Genomic DNA, 22,195 nt, shown 5'->3' with positions numbered 1-22,195 from the left:
CTAAAAATCTTCCCTCAAAGAAAACTCTAGGCCCAGATGGATTCACTGGTGGATTCTACCAAACAGTTAAGGAAGAAATCATACCAGTTCCATAAAAACTGTATACAATCCAGGAGTAAGAAATGGTTCTGAATTTATTCCATAAGGTAAACATAACTCTGAAAGCAAATAGAATGAGAATTACAAGACCATAAACAAATATCACTCTTGAACATAAATGCAAAACTCCTTAGCAAAATTTTAGGCAGGTCAAATTCCGTAATGTATAAAATGTGCCTGCCACATTAGATGGGACTAACAAACCCCAAGTGAGTATCACCTGAAGGGATCAGAAAAAACTCCCTTGCAACTAGACCCTTGACAGGCAAGCAGAATCTCAACAGGTGGGGACACTGGGGTTGAGAAAATGGCAGGAAGAAACACAAACGAATGTAAGAAAGTAGAAGACTAGCCAGGAGCAGGTAGGCGTGTTGGCACTGACCGGGATGGCTGCCAGGCTTCCAGAGAAGCTCATTGCTCTGGGAACGGTCCCAGTCCCAGGGCCCTGGGGCCAAGTCTGTGCTATATGACCCTGACCCCCAGCCATGACTGAATGTTCCAGAGTTAGACACACCACCAAAAGCTGCAACAATCAGATCTCTTGCCCAAGAATGTGAAACCTGAATGGAAACAGACTCCCAACCTGGGATCTGCTGGGGCCAAATCACAATCTGCCTTGAGGAAGTCCCCAGAGCTGGTTGGTTCCTGCCCTTCCCTCTGTCTTTCAGCAACTGCTCGGATCCTGGGAGCTGGCCCAGGGGCCTTCCTATAGACTTTCCCTTTTACTGCTTTAAGTTAATGAGAAGTAGTTCCTGTTGCTTGTAACCAGAACTTTAAGGAGTTCAGGGAGTACCGTGTCAGTATCCCCAAGTTTATCTCTGTGAAAGAGTTCTACCACTAGATAAAAATTTGCACCCAAATAAAAATTTGCTTCCCAAAGGTCTGTGAAGGGAAGTCAGAGGAACCAGATCAAGTTGGAATGGCGGGTGCAGTCTGGATACTTAAAATGCCAGGAAGAGGAGGGAGGAGTTTAAGGGAGAGACGAAGGCACGAAGGGATTCTGAACGGGAGGCACATGGTCCACACCGTGTCACAAAGGATCTCCTGGCAGTGCTATGGAGGACGGGTTACGAAACGGCCGTATGTTAGACCCGTACGGAGGCTGGGATAACGGCCACTGGAATGACGTGCCCAGACCTCTCTTGCCCTCGTGCCTCTGGCTCTCACCTGCAGCATCTAGCTTCGAGCCAGGCACCAAGCCACACTTGGTTAAATTCTGCTGATCAGACAGCTGAAGAGGGAGGACTGACAAAGGCTGACGACCAAATGCTAGATCAAAGGAGGGAAGGAGCTAAAGGTCATGGTAGTTTCAGCCTGGTAGGCAATCTGAACCGAACCAGAAACGGCAGAAAGCGTGATGAGGTCAGGGTATACTTCAGGGAACGGCACACATTGTTCCAGGTGCCATTGAAACACCTGAGTAGGAGTCTCCAGCAGGCAGCGGGCAGGAGCTCGGACTGCAGAGGGCACAGAAGTCAGGTGCCGGGGAGCGGTGGGCGGCACCTGGGCGGGAGTCGGTCAGTCTCATGGAGTTCTGCTTCCGCCCAGAAACTGAGGGCTCCTGCGTGCCACTCACCACGCCAGGGGCTGGAGGGGATCGCAGAAGCCACGGGAGCGAGCAAGATGGGAGGAAATGTCAGCAGGATTCCGAGCCTGCTGAGCGCCTCTTAGAGGTCTCTTGCCGGGTGCACAATGACTCACAAATGACAAGAGCCATCATGGTGGGTACCCTCCATGGTGGGAAAAGCCTGGAAGGAGTTTCGGTGCTGTTCACTAAGGGGATGATGGCAGAATAAATGATGCACAGACATGACGATCAAAAAGAACAAGGCAGTTCTCTAGGAACATGATACGTGGATACATGACGATGTCAGAAAAACAGGGTATGGACAATTAGGGACACCTTATTTATGGTTCAGTGCGGGGCAGTCGTAGAAATAAAATCCTATACGCTTGTACTTGGGTCTGCATGGAGATCTCTAAAGAGACACGCAAGAAACTGCTAACACGAACTGCCTTGAAGAAGAGGGTGGAGGACAGAGATGGGAGGGGAGGCTTTTTTTTTTTTTAACATATATATTTTTGCCACTAGTCCACTTATTTATCAGGGTTAAAGATTTAAGAGTAAATATTTACTATGTCGAGGGCTTCTTAAACGTTTCTAGGCATAGGCTGTCTTAGTAAAACCCACATCCACCTCCACACCTCCCAATTAGCTTATGAAAAACCTCCTAAAACGTCACCTGCTACAAAGTCCCCTCTACGCCAAGCCCAGCTCCTGGCAGAGGCCAGAAAGAATGTTCTTGATTTCTGTGCAGAGATTCTGATGTGGAGGTTTCAGAACCTACCGGTGTCAAGCCAGGTGGGGGGTACACCAGAGGCCGTCCCCAGCGAGGAAGTGAATGAGTGAATCCTAACCAGATCTGTCAGTTCCACGGGACTCTGATCCTGACCACTCCACCTCAATGGGGGAAGCCAGAGAACCACACCTTTCTTCAGAAAGGAAACCTACAATTCCACCCAATCTGCCCAGGGTCTATTTTAGCCCTCAACCCAGAGCAAGAACTTCAGCTATTATAAATAGCAAAACCAAGATCACAATTTGACTGATTTCAGTTCTGATGTTAGGAAAAGAGGTCGGGTGCTCAGCCGGTTGTAAAAGCGAGGGGTCGAAAGAAAACCACAGTGTGAAGATAGTCATACCAGGTTAGACGCTCACTTGTACCCTTCCTCCCACCAGCCATATTGCCTGAGTAACCAATTCCTGTGGCTTTGGTCTGTGCAAAAGCACCTGAGAAATTCTGACGAGGCTGAAGAGAAGTTTCGGGGGAGTCTGCCAAAACCAGAAAGGGCATCCCTCAAGGAGAGCGGCTTTCTTTTTTTGTTCCACGAGGCAGAGGAGGGGGATGCCAGGAAGGCGGGTGAGGTGAGAAGGCTTACCTTTGTTATGAGACATGGCATAGAGGAGGCAGAGCACAAACAGTGCGTGGTAGTCGTCGTCCGGGCTGTCCAGGGCGTGGTACACCATATCTAGGAAGGGTCTGGAAAAGAGGAGGGGTGCGCATGAGCCTCCTGGCGCACACGGTGACCACTTCTCTCCCACCAGCACGTGGCGAGCCCTCTGAGTGCCGCGGCCAACACCAGGCGTTGGGGACGGGCTCTGCCTGTGGGAAGCTGTCTCCAGGGGAAAGTGACAGAGGACCAAGACCCCTTAGCACACAACAGTCATGCCCCAGCTGTTCTAGACAATGGGGGTAAACGACGCAAAGCCCTGCTCCTGGGGCACTCCCATGCCGGCGAACAGACGGACCACATCATCGCTGAGACGAGTAAGGAGCGAAGGAAGAAAAGGGAGCGGCGAGGGAGACAGACAACACCAGACAGAGCACCAGCAAGTCCGAACAATTGCAGAAGGTGGGCCCTGGAGCCAGACTGCCTGGGTTCCAATTCGGATTCAGCCTCTCCTAGCTGCAAACCCTTGGGTCAGCTACCTCAAACCTGTCCGTTTGCCCATCGGGAAGGTAGGGATTAAACCCTCACAGGGTTCCGGTGAGGGTTCAAGTGAAACCACGAAGGGCCTTGAACACAGGCCCGGGTGCTCAGTGCCAAGCGTCCTTGCGTGGAGCAGCTGACAGAGGATCCCTGTTTTGTGTTTTCCAAGGGCACTTTCTCCACGAGCTCGCTTTGGCAGGTGCTGGCCCAGCAATTTCTTGGACGGACTTTCTCTGACGGGCAAGAAGCGATGTGAGGTCTCAACTCTGATGCTTAGGGGAAATACCACAAACCGCACACCCCAAATGCTGCCCTTCCAGGGGAAGGGCCTGGTCTGGAGAGATAGAACAAGGACGTTCATCACAAGGATGATAGAACACGCACAGATATGGCCACACAGGCAGGGGGCTCTGAGCCTGTGACCAACGGTGGCCGCCTCTCTGGATGCCAGGCCGAAGCCAAGAAAACAGAGCACCTCGGTGAATGACGGGAGCACACGTAGCTCCTAGAAGGCCACACAGCCACCGTCAACACCACTGTGTAGGGGGCAGTGAAGAGGTGTGGCAGACACACAGGGAGACGCTTCACTGCCTTTTAGACTTAAAAAAAAAAAAAAAAAAAAAAACTGAATCCCATAAACATACCAGTGATTCAAAATATTTAACTGGAAGAGGCCAAAGAGAAAGGAGTGAAAATGTTCTTGTGGCAACATTTCAAATCAACACCGGACACTCGGAAATTGAAGGAAGAACCCTTTTTAGAAGGGGACAATTAGGTCCAGGCTGCTTCTCCAGGGCCCCAGACCTTCCCCGGCCCAGATCCGGCACCTTTCGGATGCCTGAATAGTTTTGCCATGTGCGGATTTGGGTTTCTGTAAGTTCCTGGCAAGAACACTTCCAAACTTAAGAGCAGGATAAAACGTTTTCTTGTAAACCAGCCGCTTGGAATGTGGATTATATTTTCGTTTGGGAGCAATACACATAACCAAATGCCCAGGAACAGAGGGAGGGCCGGGGGGACATAACATCTTCTAGGAGATGAAGTGTCATGCAGCCATTAGCATTGTGTTTGCTCAGAGTACAGCACAGTGAAAAAGATGCCTGGTGTTAGGTATTGAATGGAAAGAAAGAAGACAAAATGATAGGCATGGTAAAGTGTAAGTACTGGGGGCACGGAGGGCACAGTTCCCACTAAACGGGCAATGAAAAACGACGGGCAGGAAATAACCAGGACGCTAGTGACAGCTGCCTTCGAGACTGGCATCGCGGAGACCTCTTCCCCTCCTTCATACGTTTTTTCAAAATGTTTTCACGTTTTCTGAATGTGTATTACTTTTGTAATTTTTTTTAACTTTTTTTTTTTTAAAGAAAAGAAAAAAAAAAAACTTTTTTAAAACATTTTTCAGTTTCTCAGGCCTGTATTTAACCCCGAATGCAGACATAGGCCCAGGATATACGAGGAGCAGGAGAACAGTTCCGCTTTGTACTTCGCTGTTTCTTCAGACAAGTGGGCCAATGTCAAGATGCGATTCATGTCAAGGAGAACAGTCCGCTCCCTCCCTCCCCCGGAGCGCCCTCCTCCCTGCTCAGTGCCCGGGACCGGGAGGGGAGAAGTCCGCGGCAGTGTTTCTGACAACCAACAACTCGATACCTTCGCAAAGGAGAAGGCAACTATCGACCTGCTCCAGTCTCTCCTTGGATTGGGTCTCAGAGCAAAGCACAGCCCTGACCCAAGGGTTCCCGCGGCCGCAAGCTTGCACGTGGGCCCAACTCGAGGCACCAGGCTCAGCTTCCGTTACAAGCCACGTGGTAAAAGAGGTCAGTTAAAGTCACGGAAAGTTACGAAACAATCTCAATCGACTCTAAGAAAACCCCTCTCTTCACTAAAAATCAGGAAAAAACAAAAAAAGAAAGAAATCTCAACCGAACATTCAAAACATAACAATTTGGTCTGTCGCCTTTTTTTTTTTTTTAAAGACTACATGCTTATTTTCTTTCGTTTAGCGAAGCTATACTATTACCATACTATGTCAAATATGTGCTGTTTCCATTTATTAGATCCTAAGGAACCCAACATATCCTGACAGTATTCACTTAAAAGCAGCAGCTGACATTCTATCAAGCCGACGCTCCCCCGTTTGCTTATGCGCCCCCCCCCCCCCTACTAGTCATTTGTGGTTTTTCCAATCATTCCTATCCTAACTAATGCTGTGCCAAGCAACTGAAGGTTGTTTTCCCGTCCCTTTCTGTGTTGAGAATGATTCCCTTCATTTTCAGAGCTCCAGGAGTTATGTTCTTTGCTGCCAAGCAAAATCAAAAAGGTCTCTGTGAGTTCCAACAACTGATAGCCTGCACCACACTCCAGGGTTTTTTGTTGAAACCAAAGTAAAAATGGCCCCCTTGTGCATCTGATAGAAATTAATCCTGTCTGTTAGATAACTGAAACATTTGCCAAGCCAAGGGATGTGGAGGAAAAAATCAGTGTGCTTCAACTCTCCGCTTCAAGCTGGACGAATAAAGAGGATGGTGTGTGTGTTTCAGCCGCTCCGGCCCGAGAGGCCAGGAAGGGAGTGCTCTGCAGGCCGACGTGCCGTGCGTTTATGAACCCTGAAGGAGGATCAGGACAGTGCGGGGGTCAGCCCGGGGGGCCACCTGTTGAGGAAGTAACTCTGAAACGAAGAAGCCCTCGCAACAGTTCGCCGCACACTTTGAGAGCAAGCTTACGCCCCGTCTCATTCTGGAAGGGGCGGTGCTGCAGCAAGTTTCCGGGAAATGTGGCATCTCCACGGTTTAAGAGGATTTCGCTGCCGCGGGCCATCAGTGAAATGAAAAATCAGGGGAAAAGTCGAAGGTGGACAGCAGCATTAAATCACGCTGGCTGAGCCACGAGGGCACGCCCCACAGGCAGCGGGGTAGCACGGCAGTGAACGAATGAGCCAGGGAGATCCAAACGCGGCTCCCAAGGGGCTCCCTCCTGGGAGCGGCAGGGCACGGCCACGGGGTGGCCCACACCCTTTAGGACAGGGCACAGCCCCAAAGCACTTGGGGGGGGGGGGCGCCATGTCTCAGTCTTCCCCTTTCCAAGGGGTGAGCGCTACAGGGCTGAGTGGCAGCTTCGTTCCTGCGCCTCTCGAGAGGGGCTGTGCCTGTGGTGGCCGAGGGGCTGGAGGAGCAGGGAGGAAGCAGGACGACTTTGCGGAGGAGAAGGCACCACACGGGTGGCGGGAAGAGGCCCCCGGTCACCTCTGGGGGGCACCCCGGCCCAGGCAGCCCCCCTCACCGCTCAGCCTACGTCCTCGCCCCAGCGACGGAGCAGCACCCCCCACCCCGACTGGCAGGCGCCCCACCCGCGGCACCAGCCCGAGCGGGGGACGACGGGCTGCACCTGCTCCACTGCACGCTCTCCAAGCCCGTGGCGGCGCTCTTCTCCTCGTCCGTGGTGTTCTGTTCCTGCACGGACGTGCTGGCCGCCAGCTCCGGGAGCTTGCTGCGCTCCATGATCACCATCTCTATCTCTAGGAGCAAACACAGAGACCGGGATGAGCCCAGACAGCTTCACGGACCTGGATTTACAGACACAGCCGGGCCACAGACAAAGCCTGAGGGGACGGCTCCTAACACGTCCAGCAAGGGCTCGCCGGCAGTGACGGGAACATCGGCAACAGGCCGGGGACAAATAAGACAGAGGCCAGAACCCCTCTCCCGTCTCATCCCGGCAATGCCAAGAAGCGTGACCCTGACTTTGACCCCCCCCTCCAAAAAGCACAAATTGCAGTAGCTTATTCAATGTCAAAGTGTTTTTTAAGATACTTATTCTGCTCCACTGATACCACACTTCCTTCCCAAAGGAGTGGAGGCAGCACAAGAAAAATGATACGTGGTTAATAAATCATAACCCGATTCACTGAGAATATTCTGAAACCGTTTACACCGTACAAAAGGCTTTGACACGCCTGAAGCTTTTGTTTTCCTTTTCCCCCCGACAACTTCCAGAAGGCAGGGAGAGGTTAGAAACCTCACTGTATTTTTCCCAATTAAATAAGGGCAACTTGAAGCAACGACTGAAGCACGGCGTCTATGGTTTATTTTCCGAAAGAGATACGAACCAGGAGAGGAAAACATCTTGAATTGGAGATGGTTAGCTGTGGGCCGTAAGGTGTCCGTGTCATGGGGGTCTTTGACATGAGGTGTGGACCTTCAGACATCTGGTTCTTGGAACCCAGAGTTCAGGTCAACCCCCATCTTCAGGAGACGGAGGAGGGAAAGGACGCTGATGTGTGAACCTGCACTTGTTTCTTGAGGGGCGGGAGCGCGCCCAGGACTCTGGCGGCCCTTGCCAGCCATGGTCTTTCCCCGGACTGGCACAAGGGCCTCCCACCTGGCCGCCGCCTCCCGTCACCCCCAGTTTGTTCTCCACACAGACTCAAGTTATTTCAAGTGGAAATTAGCTCATGTCGCCCTTCTGTTCAGAACTGTCCGCCGCCTTCCCATCACACTCGGGATGATATCCAAACGCCTTCCACGGCGTCGAGGCCTCACACGGCCTGGCCCCTGTCCACCTCTGACCTCACTGCCTGGCCTCCTCTGCCTCACGCCTCTCCAGCTGTGCTGACAGCTTCTTCCACGCTCTTGAGGGGCCCAAGCTTGTTTCTGCCCAGGATCGTTACACGGCTGCTTCCTCTGCCCGGGACGCTTTCACCCCCGGTCTTCCCTACCCTGGCCTGACCCGATCACATCCTTCGAGGCCCAGCTCCAATGCCACCAACCTCAGAGAGGTCTTCTCCGACACCCTCTACACCTGTTTTTCCTTTACCTCTTTATTATTATCTAAAATCCGTATTTCATTCATAATTCCTTAGTTCTTCCCTCCTGTCCACTTCCTGTGCCAGGATCCCATCTAGGGTACCAGGTTGTATCCAGTCACCATGTCCCCTTGGGCTCCTCCTGGCTGTGACCAAGTGTTTGACTTCCTTGCCTCTGGTGACCTAACAGCTTTGAGGAGACAGAACTGGTCAGGTATTTTGCGGAACGTCTCCCAACCTGGGTCTAGTGTTTTCTCATCACTAGACTAGGCTTGCAGGTTCCGGGAGGAAGCCCACGCAGGAGACGTGCCCTTCTCACCCCGCTGCAGCGAGGGTACAGGCTCCCAACACAACGCCGTGTCCGCTTATGTGACATCTACACCACCTGACGGAGCTGACGCTGGTCACACTTCCCCACCAGAGAGTTACCTGCCCTCCTCCTTCCACTCAACACTCGGTGCAAATGAGTCATTAAGCGCAGCCCACAGCTGAGGAGGGGGAGTTACCACGTTCCAGCTCCTGGAGCAGGCGGTAGCATCCATCAATTACGTGGAATTCTTCTGCATGAATGTGTCCCCTCTGCCCCGTCTCAATTTTACTTCTTGGCATTTGTAACTGCCGGGATTTTCTATGTTCTGTGTATCCGTTTGCTTGCTTCCCGTCTGCCTTCCCCCACTCGAATAGGGGCTTCGTAAGAACAGCTGCCTTGTCTGTCTTGCTCTCCGCTGGGCCTCTGGGGTCGGGCCCAGGGCCTGCGACCAGAGGGCAAGCGCTCAGTGATGGGACGGACAGGGGGACGAGGCTCTGGCTGCACACAGGGCCGGAAGCGACGCATGCACGGCCGCCACAACGTGGAGCAGGTGACCCAGAGCCGCACCCAGTCTGCCCTGAGCCTGCACCGTGTTCTCATGGGAGACATCCCGTGCCCACCACCCTCTGGGACCCCCTCGGGCACGGCTGCACCTGCCACGGTCCTCGGGAGTGGACGAGGGCATCCCCCACCGGTCCACATGGGCCCCGACCGCTAGCCCCTCCTTCTCAGTGTGGCCCGGAGTCAGACACTGCAGACCGGAGCCTCCCACGGGGCCGCCCCCACCACAGACGCGGGGGCCGACCCATGATTTTCAAGTGGTGTCCGGACAGTTTGTTTGCGTAGTTCTGTATTTATTTTCACGCGCACGGGAAGAAAATTCTAACCACACAGAGAACCTGTTCTTCAACCGCGGCTATCACCACTTGAGGGGGCGAAATGTAAGGGGAAGAAAGGGAGTCGATTCACAGGGAGCTATCGAGTCAGCAGGAGTCCGAGCAGCCAGGGCCGCCGCCAAGAGCAGGCGGCGGCACAGACTGGGGGCTGAGAACCACCGCGCCCTCCTGCGTCTGCGCCTTCCCCCCCCACCAACCTCCTTCAGTGGCCTCCCAATGAGCCCCACCTCCCTGCTGTGGGGCAGACACCTTATATTTTTAATTATTCTCACCTTTAAAAAACCTGTCCCGTTTATGTTGTTTATAACGTTGACACGGCAATACAAATACGTGCAACTTACAACAAACGGACCTGTGTTTGGAAGACGCGTGCTGAAATCGCAGATCTACTTGACTGTTCTGTGTTCCTGATAGAGCATGCCAGCGAAAACATCTGAATACTAGCAGGCTGGCTGTGGTGCCAGCCTCTGGCTTCGACCCTGGGACCCGTGACACGCCTCCCGTACCGCTCGCTGCAAGCTCCCGTGCCTCCCAGCCCGGCTGACAAGGCGGAACTCAGCTCCGAGGACTCCCCGAGGTTACGGGGCCGAGCCCTAGCCCCTCACTCTAGAGAATACGCTGCTCTGACGTGGTAATTCCTTTTGGGTTGTTTCATCTCCCTGGATGCTGGGAACTCTGGAGCAGAGGAGCAGCGAAAGATAAGCCTGTTTCGTGCTCACCAAATTTAGTTAAGGAGTTGCACAATAATTTTGAATGACAATTCCCCATGGCACAGCACCACGATGAGCAGATGGGACCAGAGTTGCTCCAGGTAAAGGGTGGGTGGGCTCCCAGACGTCTCTGACTATGGGTTCCCTCCTGCCCCTGAAGCTCCCTTCTGGAACTCTGTGGAGCTTCACACAGAACTGCTGAAAACCACTGGTTTGGTCCCGGGTACTGAACATGAGGAAACGGAACCCAGAAGCACAGTGACAATTAACACAGCTAGAAAGGCAGCGGCAGAAGCCAGGACTGCTGCCCTCTCGGCTCCCGGGTCATGTCCTCGCGCGGGACCGGCCCACGAGGGCCTCTCAGCTCCACGCGCAACGATGGTTCTGTCACTCTGGCTCCCACAGCTGTCCCCAGCCTCCTGACCCTCCTGCAGCCAGCACAGCTGTGGAGTGAGCCGCTCGGCTGAGGTTAACTCTCTTGACGAATGTACCACAGTCCTTCCAACGCCAACACAGGTCCCTGCTCCTCCACTGCTTCTTTTTAACCATCTTATCCAGACAACCCCCAAGAGCTGTGATTCTTACCCAGGGTCTGTCAACTCCCTGCAACTGCATGCAAAATGCCAAGTGGGCGAAAGAGGGGTGGGTAATAGGTTTTTGGGGAGACGGTCTCTCCACATTCTCACCATTCTAAAATGGAATCTACGTGGGGCGCCTGGGTGGCTCAGTCGGTTAAGCGTCTGACTTCGGCTCAGGTCACGATCTCTTGGTTCACGGGTTCGAGCCCCATGCTGACAGCTCAGAGCCTGGAGCCTGCTTCAGATTCTTTGTCTCCCCCTCACTGCCCCTCCCCCACTCATGTTCTGTAGCTCTCTCTCTCTCTCTCAAGAGGAAATAAACATTAAAAAAAATTTTTTTTTAATGGATTCTACAGCCATCTTTAAAAGAGGATGAGAAAGAAGATTTGACCTTTCCTTTCCTGGTGATTCAGTGCCAAAGTGAACCTCTCTTTTATGCCAGACCAGATCATCGGGCATGGTTCTATGAACCCTCCGGGGCCCACATCTCTCCGCAGACACAGGCCTGCCTGGGCACAGCCTCGCTCCCCTCCCAGGGCACACGCACCCTGCTGCTGCCACCAAGGAGAGCGGACCAGGGGGCATGCATGCACGGATTTCCACCGACGCTGAGGCCAGGACTCAGGCTCTGATGATGAATTCTCGGGGAGCTCCACCTGACCCTGCTATAATATAGCAGGAGCCCCCATCCCATCCAGGTTTCTGTTCCGGAATGTAAAGGGACCGGGACAATAACCCAGCTCAGCTCTGCTCCAACTTCGGTCATTTGCCTGCCTCTACGATGTGTGCCATATCTATGTGTCGCCCGTCCCATTTGTCACCTACCTAATCATTGTATTTGACCTCATTTTTCTTCTTTTGACTTCAATGCATTTTAAAAGGAAACTTTCAGTCACTATCAATACTCTTCGATTGAGCAACCCCACTTGCAGGGATTTATCTGGAAGCTACACCCCTAACAATATGAAAATGCACACGCACAAGAGGGTTCACTGAAGTATTATCTGTAGTTGCAAAATATTGGAAACTACCTAAATGTCCAAGCATAAAGACCGGTTGAATAAACTTGTCCACACACACACACACACACACAAGGCAGCTGCAAACCGGAATGAGGAAAACCGCTGTACTGATACGGGAGACAAGAGCAAGCATATACAGCATGCTACCCTGCGTGTAAGAGAGAAGGGAGAGCAAGAAAACATATATAAATCGGCTTCTTCTTACAAAATGAAATACGGGAAGGATATCCCAGAAAATAATCCAAGGTGGTTATCTACCAGAGGTAGGGGAATGGGCGGAAAGAATATGGAAGGCACCCTTCCTGAACAAACCTTTTTGCACACTTTTGTTCACAGTCCATATATTTTTTCAATAGAAATTAAATCAGTAAAAAATGGGAAGGAGGAACCCTAAACTGAGAAGATTAAAAAAAAAAATAGGACCCCCAATTTTTTTCAAATACATACCATATCTACCCTGACGGAGGGGAAAGAAAAAAGGAGAGGCAGATTAATGTGAATAGCTATAAACAGGATACATGACTCTATGCCCTCAGTTGGGAGATGTGTGAAGCATTTGAGGAGGGAGGGGGAGTTGCAAACCATCCTGAACTCTTGTTTATTACACAATAAACAAACTGAAACTTTTTTAGATGTATTCTAGGACTGAGCAAACAAACGTGTTGATGCTGTTGGGAGGCAAGGCTCCAGCTGAAGAAGTGACACACAGATCTGGAACGGGAGAAGGCAAGAAAGAGCCTTCTGGGTACTGAGCTGCATCGGTATGAATATTAGAGGTGTTGGTATGAATCCACGATTTCTAAAATACACATATGCATACGCGTTTGTACGTATGCATATGCATGCGTGAGGAAATGTGTATTTTGTGTTTATACACGCGTCTATTTTCTAGCTCGTCCACTGAAAGAGCCAAAAAGCAAAGCACCATAGGAGCCATCAGCACATCTGGGACCCAGATTTTGGTCTCTAACACCACTGCCCATGGAGAGGAACCAGGGCTTTGCAGAGAAAGGGTTCATCCTGGGGATGGGCAGCGTAGGTACAAGATGAACCTGGTTAAATTGTCACTCCAGAAGGCATAAAGGCTGCTCAAAAGAAACGAGGGGACTGTATCACAAGGACACAGCAGCCAGGTCAGAAGGGTTCCCAACGGCCAAATCTGGGACAATTTGAGCATCAAATTAATTAAATCAGTAACGAAACACAAACCACTAAAAACTGGAATCCATGGCCTGTGCCAAGAAGTGATAAATAAAGAAACGGGGAGAGGAGGGGTTTTCCCTTACAGCGGAATGCTGAGGGCTAATCTTTAAACGTGGAGAGAGTGCTGACGTTGGAAAATCAACATTTTGTCACCATGCGGGTAAAGAGTGGCTCAGGCAGGTATCATCAATGAGGAACAAATCCCAGGGGGGCACTTTAATGAGGCACAGGATTAATCTGCATTATCTCTAAGTAGCTCCCCACGGGTTGCTAATTAGTCGTCAAGAAGAGAGAAAGCAATTATACGGTGGAGAGACCGGGAGATACCTTAGCCAGGTGACCGATATTCACGTCACCCGGGAGGGTCAAAAGCACATCATGTGCCTCGAGATGGGACACACGGGGAAGGACATGCCACCACCTATGCCCGGAATGCATAACCTTCATCTTATCACAAAGAAAACATCAAAGACAGAATGAGGAACGTTTTAGTAAAGCAAAGGAGGGAGAGGTCTTGCGTTCTTCAGAGAGGTCAATGTCGTAAAAGAGAAGGCTGTGGGAAAACGCTCCAGCCTGACGAAGGCCAGGGAGGCACGACAATAAAAGGCACTACCCGACCCTAGACTAGATGTTCTACTGGTGGGGGAAAGATGCTCTGGAGGATGTTATTAGGTCAATGGACAAGCTGAACCGCAGACAGCAGAAAACACCACTGAGGCGGACAGCTGCACGGCGCTCACCAAAGCGAACGCGCTATCCTTGGCAAACGCGTGCTGACACCGACAGGAGGGAAGGGACGTGATGGGTGCAACTTGTCCAGAAAAAAAGTGTGGGGCGGAGGGGCAGGGAGAGGGAAAACAAATAGGAAAGCAAATGGGCTAGAATGTGTTAAAAGATGAAACTGGACAAAAGGTAAACAGGTGATCTTTATACTATTTCTTTTTCCAAACTTTTCTAAGTTTGAAAATGTTTTCAAACGAAAACACGTTTTCATCACTACTATAAGCCTCAAGCCAGTGTCAACAGAAAGCAGGGGGGAAAAACACACGCACGAAAGGAGCAAGGCCCGCTGTGCGTGCTGGAGAGGGGACGTGTGAAGGACACTAACGCCAGGCTCCCCTGCAGCTGATCTCAACGAGAATCTTCTCACTGCTCCAACTCACCCAGAACCATCCCCAAACCCCGCAGCTGGGGCAAGGCTGATCTGGCCCGATCTCTGCATTTTACAGAAGGGCAAACTGATATACAGAGGGATTGAGGAGGTGGGCCTCTGCCCCCACGGCTGTGAGCTCCTCTCCCAGCACTGCCCACCGGCCACGAGCTGGCAAGGAGCACCCGTGTGGCTACAGTTCCGGCACCGGGCACCGTGGCCCATAATCTTGAAGGCTCCAGCGTCCCAGCCTGGGGGGCGGTGCGACCCCTTTACACAACTGGAGTCTTGAGCCTCTGGGAGTGGAGGAACGTCCCTGTGAGGCTGAGCAGCTGGGCGTGGGAACCCGAATCTCCAGCTCCTTTGCCCCAGCCCTCCTCGGCCTCTGTCACTTCCCCAAAAGCCCCCAAAGCAGAAGAGGATTTGCACACTCGTGGACACTGCACTATTCACGATGGCCAAAAGTGGGGAAGCAACTGGATGAGCAAAATGCAGTGTGCCCAAAAAAATGGAATATTGCTCGGCCTGAAAAAGGAAATCCCGATACATGTGACACCACGGATGAACCCTGAGGACGTGACGCTAAGTGAAATAAGGCTGTCGCAAAAGGGCAAACGCCATTGTGATCCCACTGACGTGAACTACCTGGAGTGGTCAGATTCACAGAGACAGGAAGAGGAACGCGATAGCTGCCGGAGAGAGGGAGGATGTGGAGGTAATGCTTAAAGGGGACAGAGTTTCAGTTCAGGAGGAGGGAAAGAATTCTGGAGGCGGTTTTGGATGGCAGTTTTGGTCGTACGGCAGTGTGCGTGCAGAGGAGAGGCCGGAGGACTCTCCACAACCACGGACGTCAACCTCGCCCCCTCCAGACGACAACTCTGGCCAGATCTGTGGGCTTCCCCAATGCTCTGACACTCTGATTTTCTTAAATAACAGCAATAATCCATCAACTTGCCCGGGATGATGTACATTCTAATCTGATTAATATTTGGTAAATGAAGTGCTTTTCAGGGAAATGGCAGGCATGACCTCCCAACAGTCTTTGACTTCACAAATTCAAGGATCCTCTGAGTTGCCCTCTGTGTCCTACATTCCAGGAATCAAAACGAGGACAGACCGTAGAAAGGGGGAAGGGGGAAGAAGGCCCTAACAAGACCATTCGGGGAAGGAGGAGGAAGATGCCCTCGCTGGTTACCTAGGAAGTAGGGGAAGGGCCGTGTGCCATTGACTAGCCTTGGAGCAGAATTTCGAGAGGCAAACGGCACCCGGCCACAACAACAGGGTGTCCAAGGGCTGAGTATTTGGGTGCCTCTTCCTTTGTCTTACTGAGCAGCATGAGGGTGAATTCAGAAGGTGTCTCTTCCCCCCTGGGAAGTTCCTTGTACTAGTGAAGCCTATCTGGAAACTTGGCACTCCCACACCTGTACAATCGTGGGGCTGGCAGCCTAATCCTCTCCTCCCTCCCTTCCCACTGTCCCCCCACCACACACACATGCTCACTCATCCCACTGATTCGTTATACAAATTAACAGAGAACCGGGCTGGCTGCACAGAAACCTGCAGCCGGGGGCGGGGGTACCCAAGCACAAAGTGCCCCCCAGCCCAGCCCCTCGCTCCGCTCTCCACCTTGGCCAGGCTTTCTTTTCAGTGCCCGTGTGACACATGCTGAAGGGCTCAGACACCGATGCTCGTGTTTCTGACAACCCGAGAGCCGGGCATCCTGATGTCCTGCCACTGGTGGAGAAGCGACGATTTGCCCGGGGTCACAGAGCTGCTCAGGAGCAGTCCATCAAGGGTCGGGGGGTTCAGACCGCAACCTCCCAATGGCTAATCCATGGCTCATCCCAATCAGGAAACTCTGCCAGCCCTGGGTTGGCTCCGGCTTTCCAAGAGGAGCCAGAAATGAGGCCAGGGCTCCATTTCAACGGAGGCTTCAAAAACAACAAAACAAAACAAAACAAAACAAAACAAAACAAAACAAAACAAAACACAAAGCTGGGGGGGCACCTGGGTGGCTCAGTCAGTGGAGCATTTTGACTTCAGTTCAGGTTATGATCTCACGGTTCATGGGTTCGAGCCCCGCGTCGGGCTCTGTGCTGTCACTTCAGAGCCTGGATCCTGCTTCAGATTCTCTGTCTCCCTCTCTCTCTGCCCCTCCCCTGCTCTCGTTCTAAGTCTCTCCCAAAAATAAATGAACATTAAAAAAAATTTTTTTTAATTAAAAAAAAACAAAAAAGCAAAGCCGGGGTTCCAGACTTCCAGGCACCCCTCAACTCCCAGCTGACCTGGCAAGTTCAAAGTCAGTGTTGTCCCCTTCATTCCAAGCCCTTGCTGCGATTTAAGAAAAGAGTAGGTTTTGAAGGTCAGTCCACGCGGTTGGTGCCTACTTTTTCCATAGGCCAAAAAAACAAAAGCTAAACCCTATTTTTCAAACGAGAAGTTCAAACAATTCATTTTCGTGCCTGGGGTCTGTTTACTAAGCTACTGTTGCAAATGACTCCAGAAAGAGAGGACTATCCTTTCAGACTGATGAGACATCTGGGACACAGCGAGCATCGAGTGAACGCTTCTTTGACTACAGGGACTAGGGCACCTGTCTTTTTCCTTTCAGTGTGCAATTGCTGCAGACTGAGGGGCCCTGTGATTTTCTGGTTTCAGAATGAGTCAGCCGTCATTTGGGACCTGAGGCTGAGTGGAGGGTCCACATTCATTTCACCCTACTTCCTTGTCTGGGCTTAAATGTGGAGGACGTGTGAATTCTGGTTGCGTTTGTAGAAAAAGAGCACGTTAATGCCACATTTAAATCAGGTCAAGGCAGAACTGCGACCGACTCGCGACCATAAACCTCTGTCTGCCTGTGCCTGATGCTGCCTTTTGAAGACCCCCCACTAACGTGGGGGTGGCAGGCTGTGCAGGGGGAGCTGGTACCACCATCTCCTTTTTCAAAGTCACCCCTGCCTGCTCGTTACAACCGGGCGGTCCACGAACCCCTAGATCCAGGGGCAAGGCAAGAAGCTTGCTAGAGAAAAAATAATTCGGAGGAGAAATTAGCCACAGATCCACCCCAAACAGTGAGGGAGAAGACAGCCAGGAGGGGGATGAGGGGCACACGGGAGCCCTGTGGCTTTCTAGTGGAGCATCTGCTGCTTCCGCGGGCCCAGCGCGCATGACCCCTCCTTCTGACAAACACACCCTATTTCTCACCGAGGGTGTCACTGTGGGGTCAACACATGGCCCAAGCCTGGCCAATCGGCAAAGACCGCCCCTCTACGGCAGTGGGCCAGCCAGGCCCCTCGGTGTCACCAAGCATTGGCCCCTAGCCTTCAGCTCCTTCTCTGCTTGGTGGTGAGCTGGCAGGATGCAAGCCTGGCACTGCCCGTGGTCATCTCTGCACCTGAGGCCAGCCCCGCCCAAGCCTTCCAGTTCTGGGAACAATAATCACCCTTTTGTTGAAGCCAGTCCGAGTTGAATTTCCTCCAACTCTTACAACCACAAGACTCCTAACATATACTCATTTAAAAAAGAAAAAAAAAGCACCCCACGAATTACATTTTTTATACTCAATTTCCAGATGGGGAAACTGAGGCACGGTTTGAGTTGGGAGACCACTCAAGGTTCCCAGGAAACTGAGACATGACTGCAAGGCCAGTACCCCATCTCCTAGCACCCCCCCCCCCCCCCGCATCAACGCCATGCCTAACACCCTTCCAGGTCACGAATGGTTTCACCCAAACACAGTCTAAGGAGAGAACGCCCCCAGCTGCACCTTAAACCTGAGAATAACTAAGAGATCGGGTACACCATTCACGTGACAGCTGCCGCAGCCCAGTTAGGTGCCTCTGCTGGACGGGCCCGAGAGACTCGTGTTTATTTACGGTGAGCTGTGGGGGAAGATGACAGGTCCGTAATGTTTTGGAATGACTAATGTATATCCGGGAAAATGGAGGAGGGCACCAAAATGCCAAGAGGGCTGCTGGGAGCCATGGTCGACCAAACTCTAATGTCACCATCAAGTGTCCAAGTAAAGCCTCTGGGAAAATTCCTGGGCCCCGTCTGGTACAACCCGGCCGAGTAACCACGCAGAAAACGGGCTTCTGGAGACCTGTGAACATTTCTCCGCTGGCCCCCCACACAGGGCAGGCCGGCTCGGCATCTGGGGAGTCGTGACCCCGAGCCCAGCGGTGAGCTGGAATGGTAGCCTTGCCGAGCCGCTGGAGCTCCGCACGCTGGGACCGGGCCGTCCGCTGACTCACTTGACTGTGCTCACCGCCAAGCCTGCCCTGTCCACACCAGGGTTAGTCATGGCCAGGCCTGGTTAGAGAGCAGCCCTTAAAAGGACTGGAATGAAAGAGGTAGCATCCTTCCAAAACAAAATCGACAGGAACACAGAGTGCAAAATGGGAAAATGGGGTGAAATCCTCCTCCCTTTCCCCACTGTGGCCACAGGACAGCTAAACCCCAGCGTTGAAGCAGTTTTCTCCAGAGTTTAAAAAAAAAAAAAAAAAAAAAAAAGATCCCAATAAGCAAACTAGGACGGCTTGCTTACCTTGCGTGTGCCCCTCACCTCCCCACCAAAGTGATACTGTTTGTGAGCCAAAAGTGAATTCTGACGCCAAAATGCTTACTGTATACTTTACACAGAAATAAAAGCATGCTGGGATCTCAGCCTTAAAGAGAGAGCAGGGTGGCACTGGAGAGACGCTTTGCTTATACTTATTGGAATGTGATCGTGGCATTCACTGAGAACTGCCAAGAAAATCAGAATGGGGCCCGCAGGGTGGGGACGGGGGTGGGTTTTGGCTCCATAAACGCAGCAAACTCCCCAAAACAAATGAGTTCCCAGTCGGTGATTTACTGAGCTGCTCTGCTCCGTTTTCCAGCTTCAGATGACCTTGACTAGGGAATCACACAGTCCAGGCTGATGGGCCAAGGACAGTTGGCTTGGGAGCAGCCACCACCAGCCCAGGACCCAGGAGGACGGCCCACGGTGGGCGCTGGCGATGGCCTGTGTCTGTCCCAGGAGCGTGGTGGGAGCTCACGTCCAGAGCCGAGCCCCCACCCCACATCTACCCCACCCCCAACCCCACCCTGAGCGCCCACGGCCGTGGCCAGAGACCCCATCTGCGTGGCTGTGCACCCGGCCCATGACACAAGAGACTCCACAGCTGAAGCTTGCTCAGTTCCAGAGCAGACGGTGCTCTCCAGACTGAGAAGGTGTTAGCATTTGAATGAGAGGAAGGTGGAAATCAAACCGGAATCATCCCCAGCACAGGCCAAAAGAGGGAGGAATGATTCTGCTTACTGAACACATGTGCACCACACACAAGTGTACCTCACCCTACACAGGACTTTGAACAAATCTCAATGTGAGACTCTAGGCAATGATACTGGATCATTCGGTTCCAAAACAACGTGATCTCATCAAATGGATATAATTTCACGAAACGCGGCCTGCTTCCTGCAGTGCGCTGGGAAGAATGACTTGTGTCAAAAATCCTCACTGCGGGTTATGGGGAGCAAGAAGAACCCCAAAAAACAGGATGGCACTCGTAGCAGAAATAGCAGCCGCTGCAGCAAACACGTAGGATGCGGGCCGGGCGCCATTCTGGGCGCGGCACATGTGCTCACCATGTCCCCGCCGTCATAGCCAAGTAAATACGGTCTGCTCCCCTGTGTTTACCCACAGGGGAGCGGGCCCGGGTGCGAATAAGAACCTTGCCCCGGGTCCCCCGTCCCATGAGGGCAGGCCTCGCGGCGGACCTGCCCGCAGCTGCCTGCGAATGGCTGGGCCCGTAGAATGAGGTACACCGGCGTGGGGAACGGACACACGACGAGGACCAGACACAGACGGCTGCCTGGCTCGCAGCGCGGGCGCAGGGTGGCGTTCAGGGGGGCACTCACCTTCACTGTCCCCACTCGTCTTGGTGCCTTTTGAACCACCCTCAGTACCTTTAGCCTTCTCAGCGTCTTCCTGGGCGTCCTCGGCGGGCCCCTTCTCCTCATCTTCTTCCTCCCCAACGTTTTTGTAGTTGGGTCTCTTTTGCACCCGCCTCTTGCCCTTGTGCTTATTCATCTCAAGGGACCGCTCTAGCGTCTCGGTGGGTTTAATGAAGCACCGAATGCTGGGTTTGGCCTAGGGAAATCAAGAGACGGATGTGAACCTTGGAATCTCGCCGGATGCTATGGTCCAGCTGCCCGAGAGCTGCTGCCCCAAGAAATGCGGTTCCGAAACAAAAAATGCTGCCTCCTACTTTGTCGTTACACCTATTATTAACGCCATCATTGTTAAATAATCAAAACGATAGCATCAGCTACCATTTACTACCTACCCACCGTCCTAAGTCAGAAACTCTATACATTACCAACACTGGCTCTGTGCTTCTCAAAGGTCACTCATCTGTCTGAGAAACACACATGAGATACAGGGACGCCCCTCCCATTTTACAGATGAGAAAAATAGAGGCTCTGAAGGGCTAAGTAACTTGCCCACTGTCATACAGCTCCTGAGTCAAGAGTCAGATTTCGAATCGAAGCTTGCCCAATCCCCACAGCCCAAGCTCCTCCCGAAAGAAGGGTGCCTCGCCAGGAGCTCAAACTCTGTTGCATACTCAGTACCCCTCAGAAAGTAGTTACATGCAAATGGACCACGTCTAGAAAGGAACCAAGACAAAAGAAAACTGATTGGTTTGGGGCAGGATTCTGAATGAAGCGCTTTTCTCTTTTTGGGGTATGCACGACGTCCAGACGTCATTTTGTCTTTAAAAAGGGAAAAGGTTTTAAGGAGAACGTTTCCATTATCTTGATGTGGTTTATCCATCTTCTGAATGTACCCCAAACAACCATCAACTGTACTCTGAGGCCCACCGTACCTTGCCAATACTAAGCGGGATGTGCTCAAGGAACACAGATTAATTTCAATAACACTCAAGGCAGAACCTAATAGAAAGCCGAATTAGCATCTAAATCTAAACATTCATTTTTATGTACTCACTTTGGATTATTCATCCACAAAAATGACAGATAAATTGAGACATGATCCTCCTGTCCAGGAAACCCAGAGAGCACATTACAGATGCCAACGGCCAAGAGCCCAGAGGTGGCAGCACTCCGAGCATGCGCCCCTTGACAGACGGCATCCATCAGAGCTCACTTAGGATGCTGTATGATCGAACGCAGCTCTAGACACCCACCCCCCACCCCCCATCTCCTGCTGAAGGACTCGAACCCAGGGAAACAGGGTCCCAAGATAAAATGCCTGCTTCCTCTGATCACCACCTACTCCCACTGAATCTTGGAACATGGCATACACAATCAAAGCTTTCTGAAACAGAGACCTGAGACTCAATGCAGAGCAAAATACCACCCAGTTGAAAGGTCCAAGCAAAAATTCGCATGGATGGGGGTGCCTGGGTGGCTCAGATCATGATCTCCCGGTCTGTGAGTTTGAGCGCCGCGTCGGGCTCTGTGCCAACGGCTTGGAGCCTGGAGCCTGCCTCGGATTCGGTGTCTCCCTCTCCCTCTGACCTCCCCTGCTCATGCTCTGACTGTCTTTCAATAATAAACAAACGTTAAAAAAAAAAAAATGTAAAAAAAAATTCACATGGGTGGATAGAGAAACTTCCCCCTGAGCTGTGTATGAACTTGGATGCACAGAAATGGCAGAACGAGGTGAGTGAAACGGTGTGCAAGGCCCAGGGCCGGTCAGAGCCATGCAACCCCGGCTGAAGGCTATCATGAGCTATGGGTCGACTCTGAGCATCAGAGTCCTTGTCTAAATCACAGGGCAAGTAATCGTGGCCTTCTAGAACTAAACATAGTCACAGACGTAAAGTTCCTGTAGTATGCATCCAACGTATGAGAGTCACCTTCCCTTCCCTGCCTCCTTAAAAAGGAAAGGAAAGGAAAGGAAAGGAAAGGAAAGGAAAGGAAAGGAA

At 52.0% G+C, this 22,195-nt stretch overlaps 1 protein-coding gene across 6 annotated transcripts in view; it reads right to left on the bottom strand.

Annotated features, from left to right (window-relative positions):
* CLEC16A (C-type lectin domain containing 16A) overlaps positions 1 to 22,195 on the bottom strand; it is a 201,399-nt gene that overhangs the window by 129,844 nt on the left and 49,360 nt on the right. For 5 of the 6 annotated variants that reach the window (XM_049638244.1, XM_049638247.1, XM_049638248.1 and 2 more), the window contains exons 10-12: positions 20,163 to 20,394; positions 6,976 to 7,105; positions 3,040 to 3,140 (exon numbers count right to left, since the gene is read on the bottom strand). In XM_049638244.1, coding sequence (XP_049494201.1) covers positions 3,040 to 3,140; positions 6,976 to 7,105; positions 20,163 to 20,394 — 463 coding nt within the window. The remainder of the gene's footprint in view (positions 1 to 3,039; positions 3,141 to 6,975; positions 7,106 to 20,162; positions 20,395 to 22,195) is intronic. The other variant, XM_049638245.1, reaches the window with a different exon arrangement.

The sequence above is a fragment of the Panthera uncia genome, chromosome E3 (genome assembly GCF_023721935.1).
Source record: "Panthera uncia isolate 11264 chromosome E3, Puncia_PCG_1.0, whole genome shotgun sequence".
Taxonomy (NCBI): domain Eukaryota; kingdom Metazoa; phylum Chordata; class Mammalia; order Carnivora; family Felidae; genus Panthera; species Panthera uncia.
Note: the sequence above shows the minus strand (reverse complement) of the source record. Positions and strands in the feature narration are given on the sequence as shown.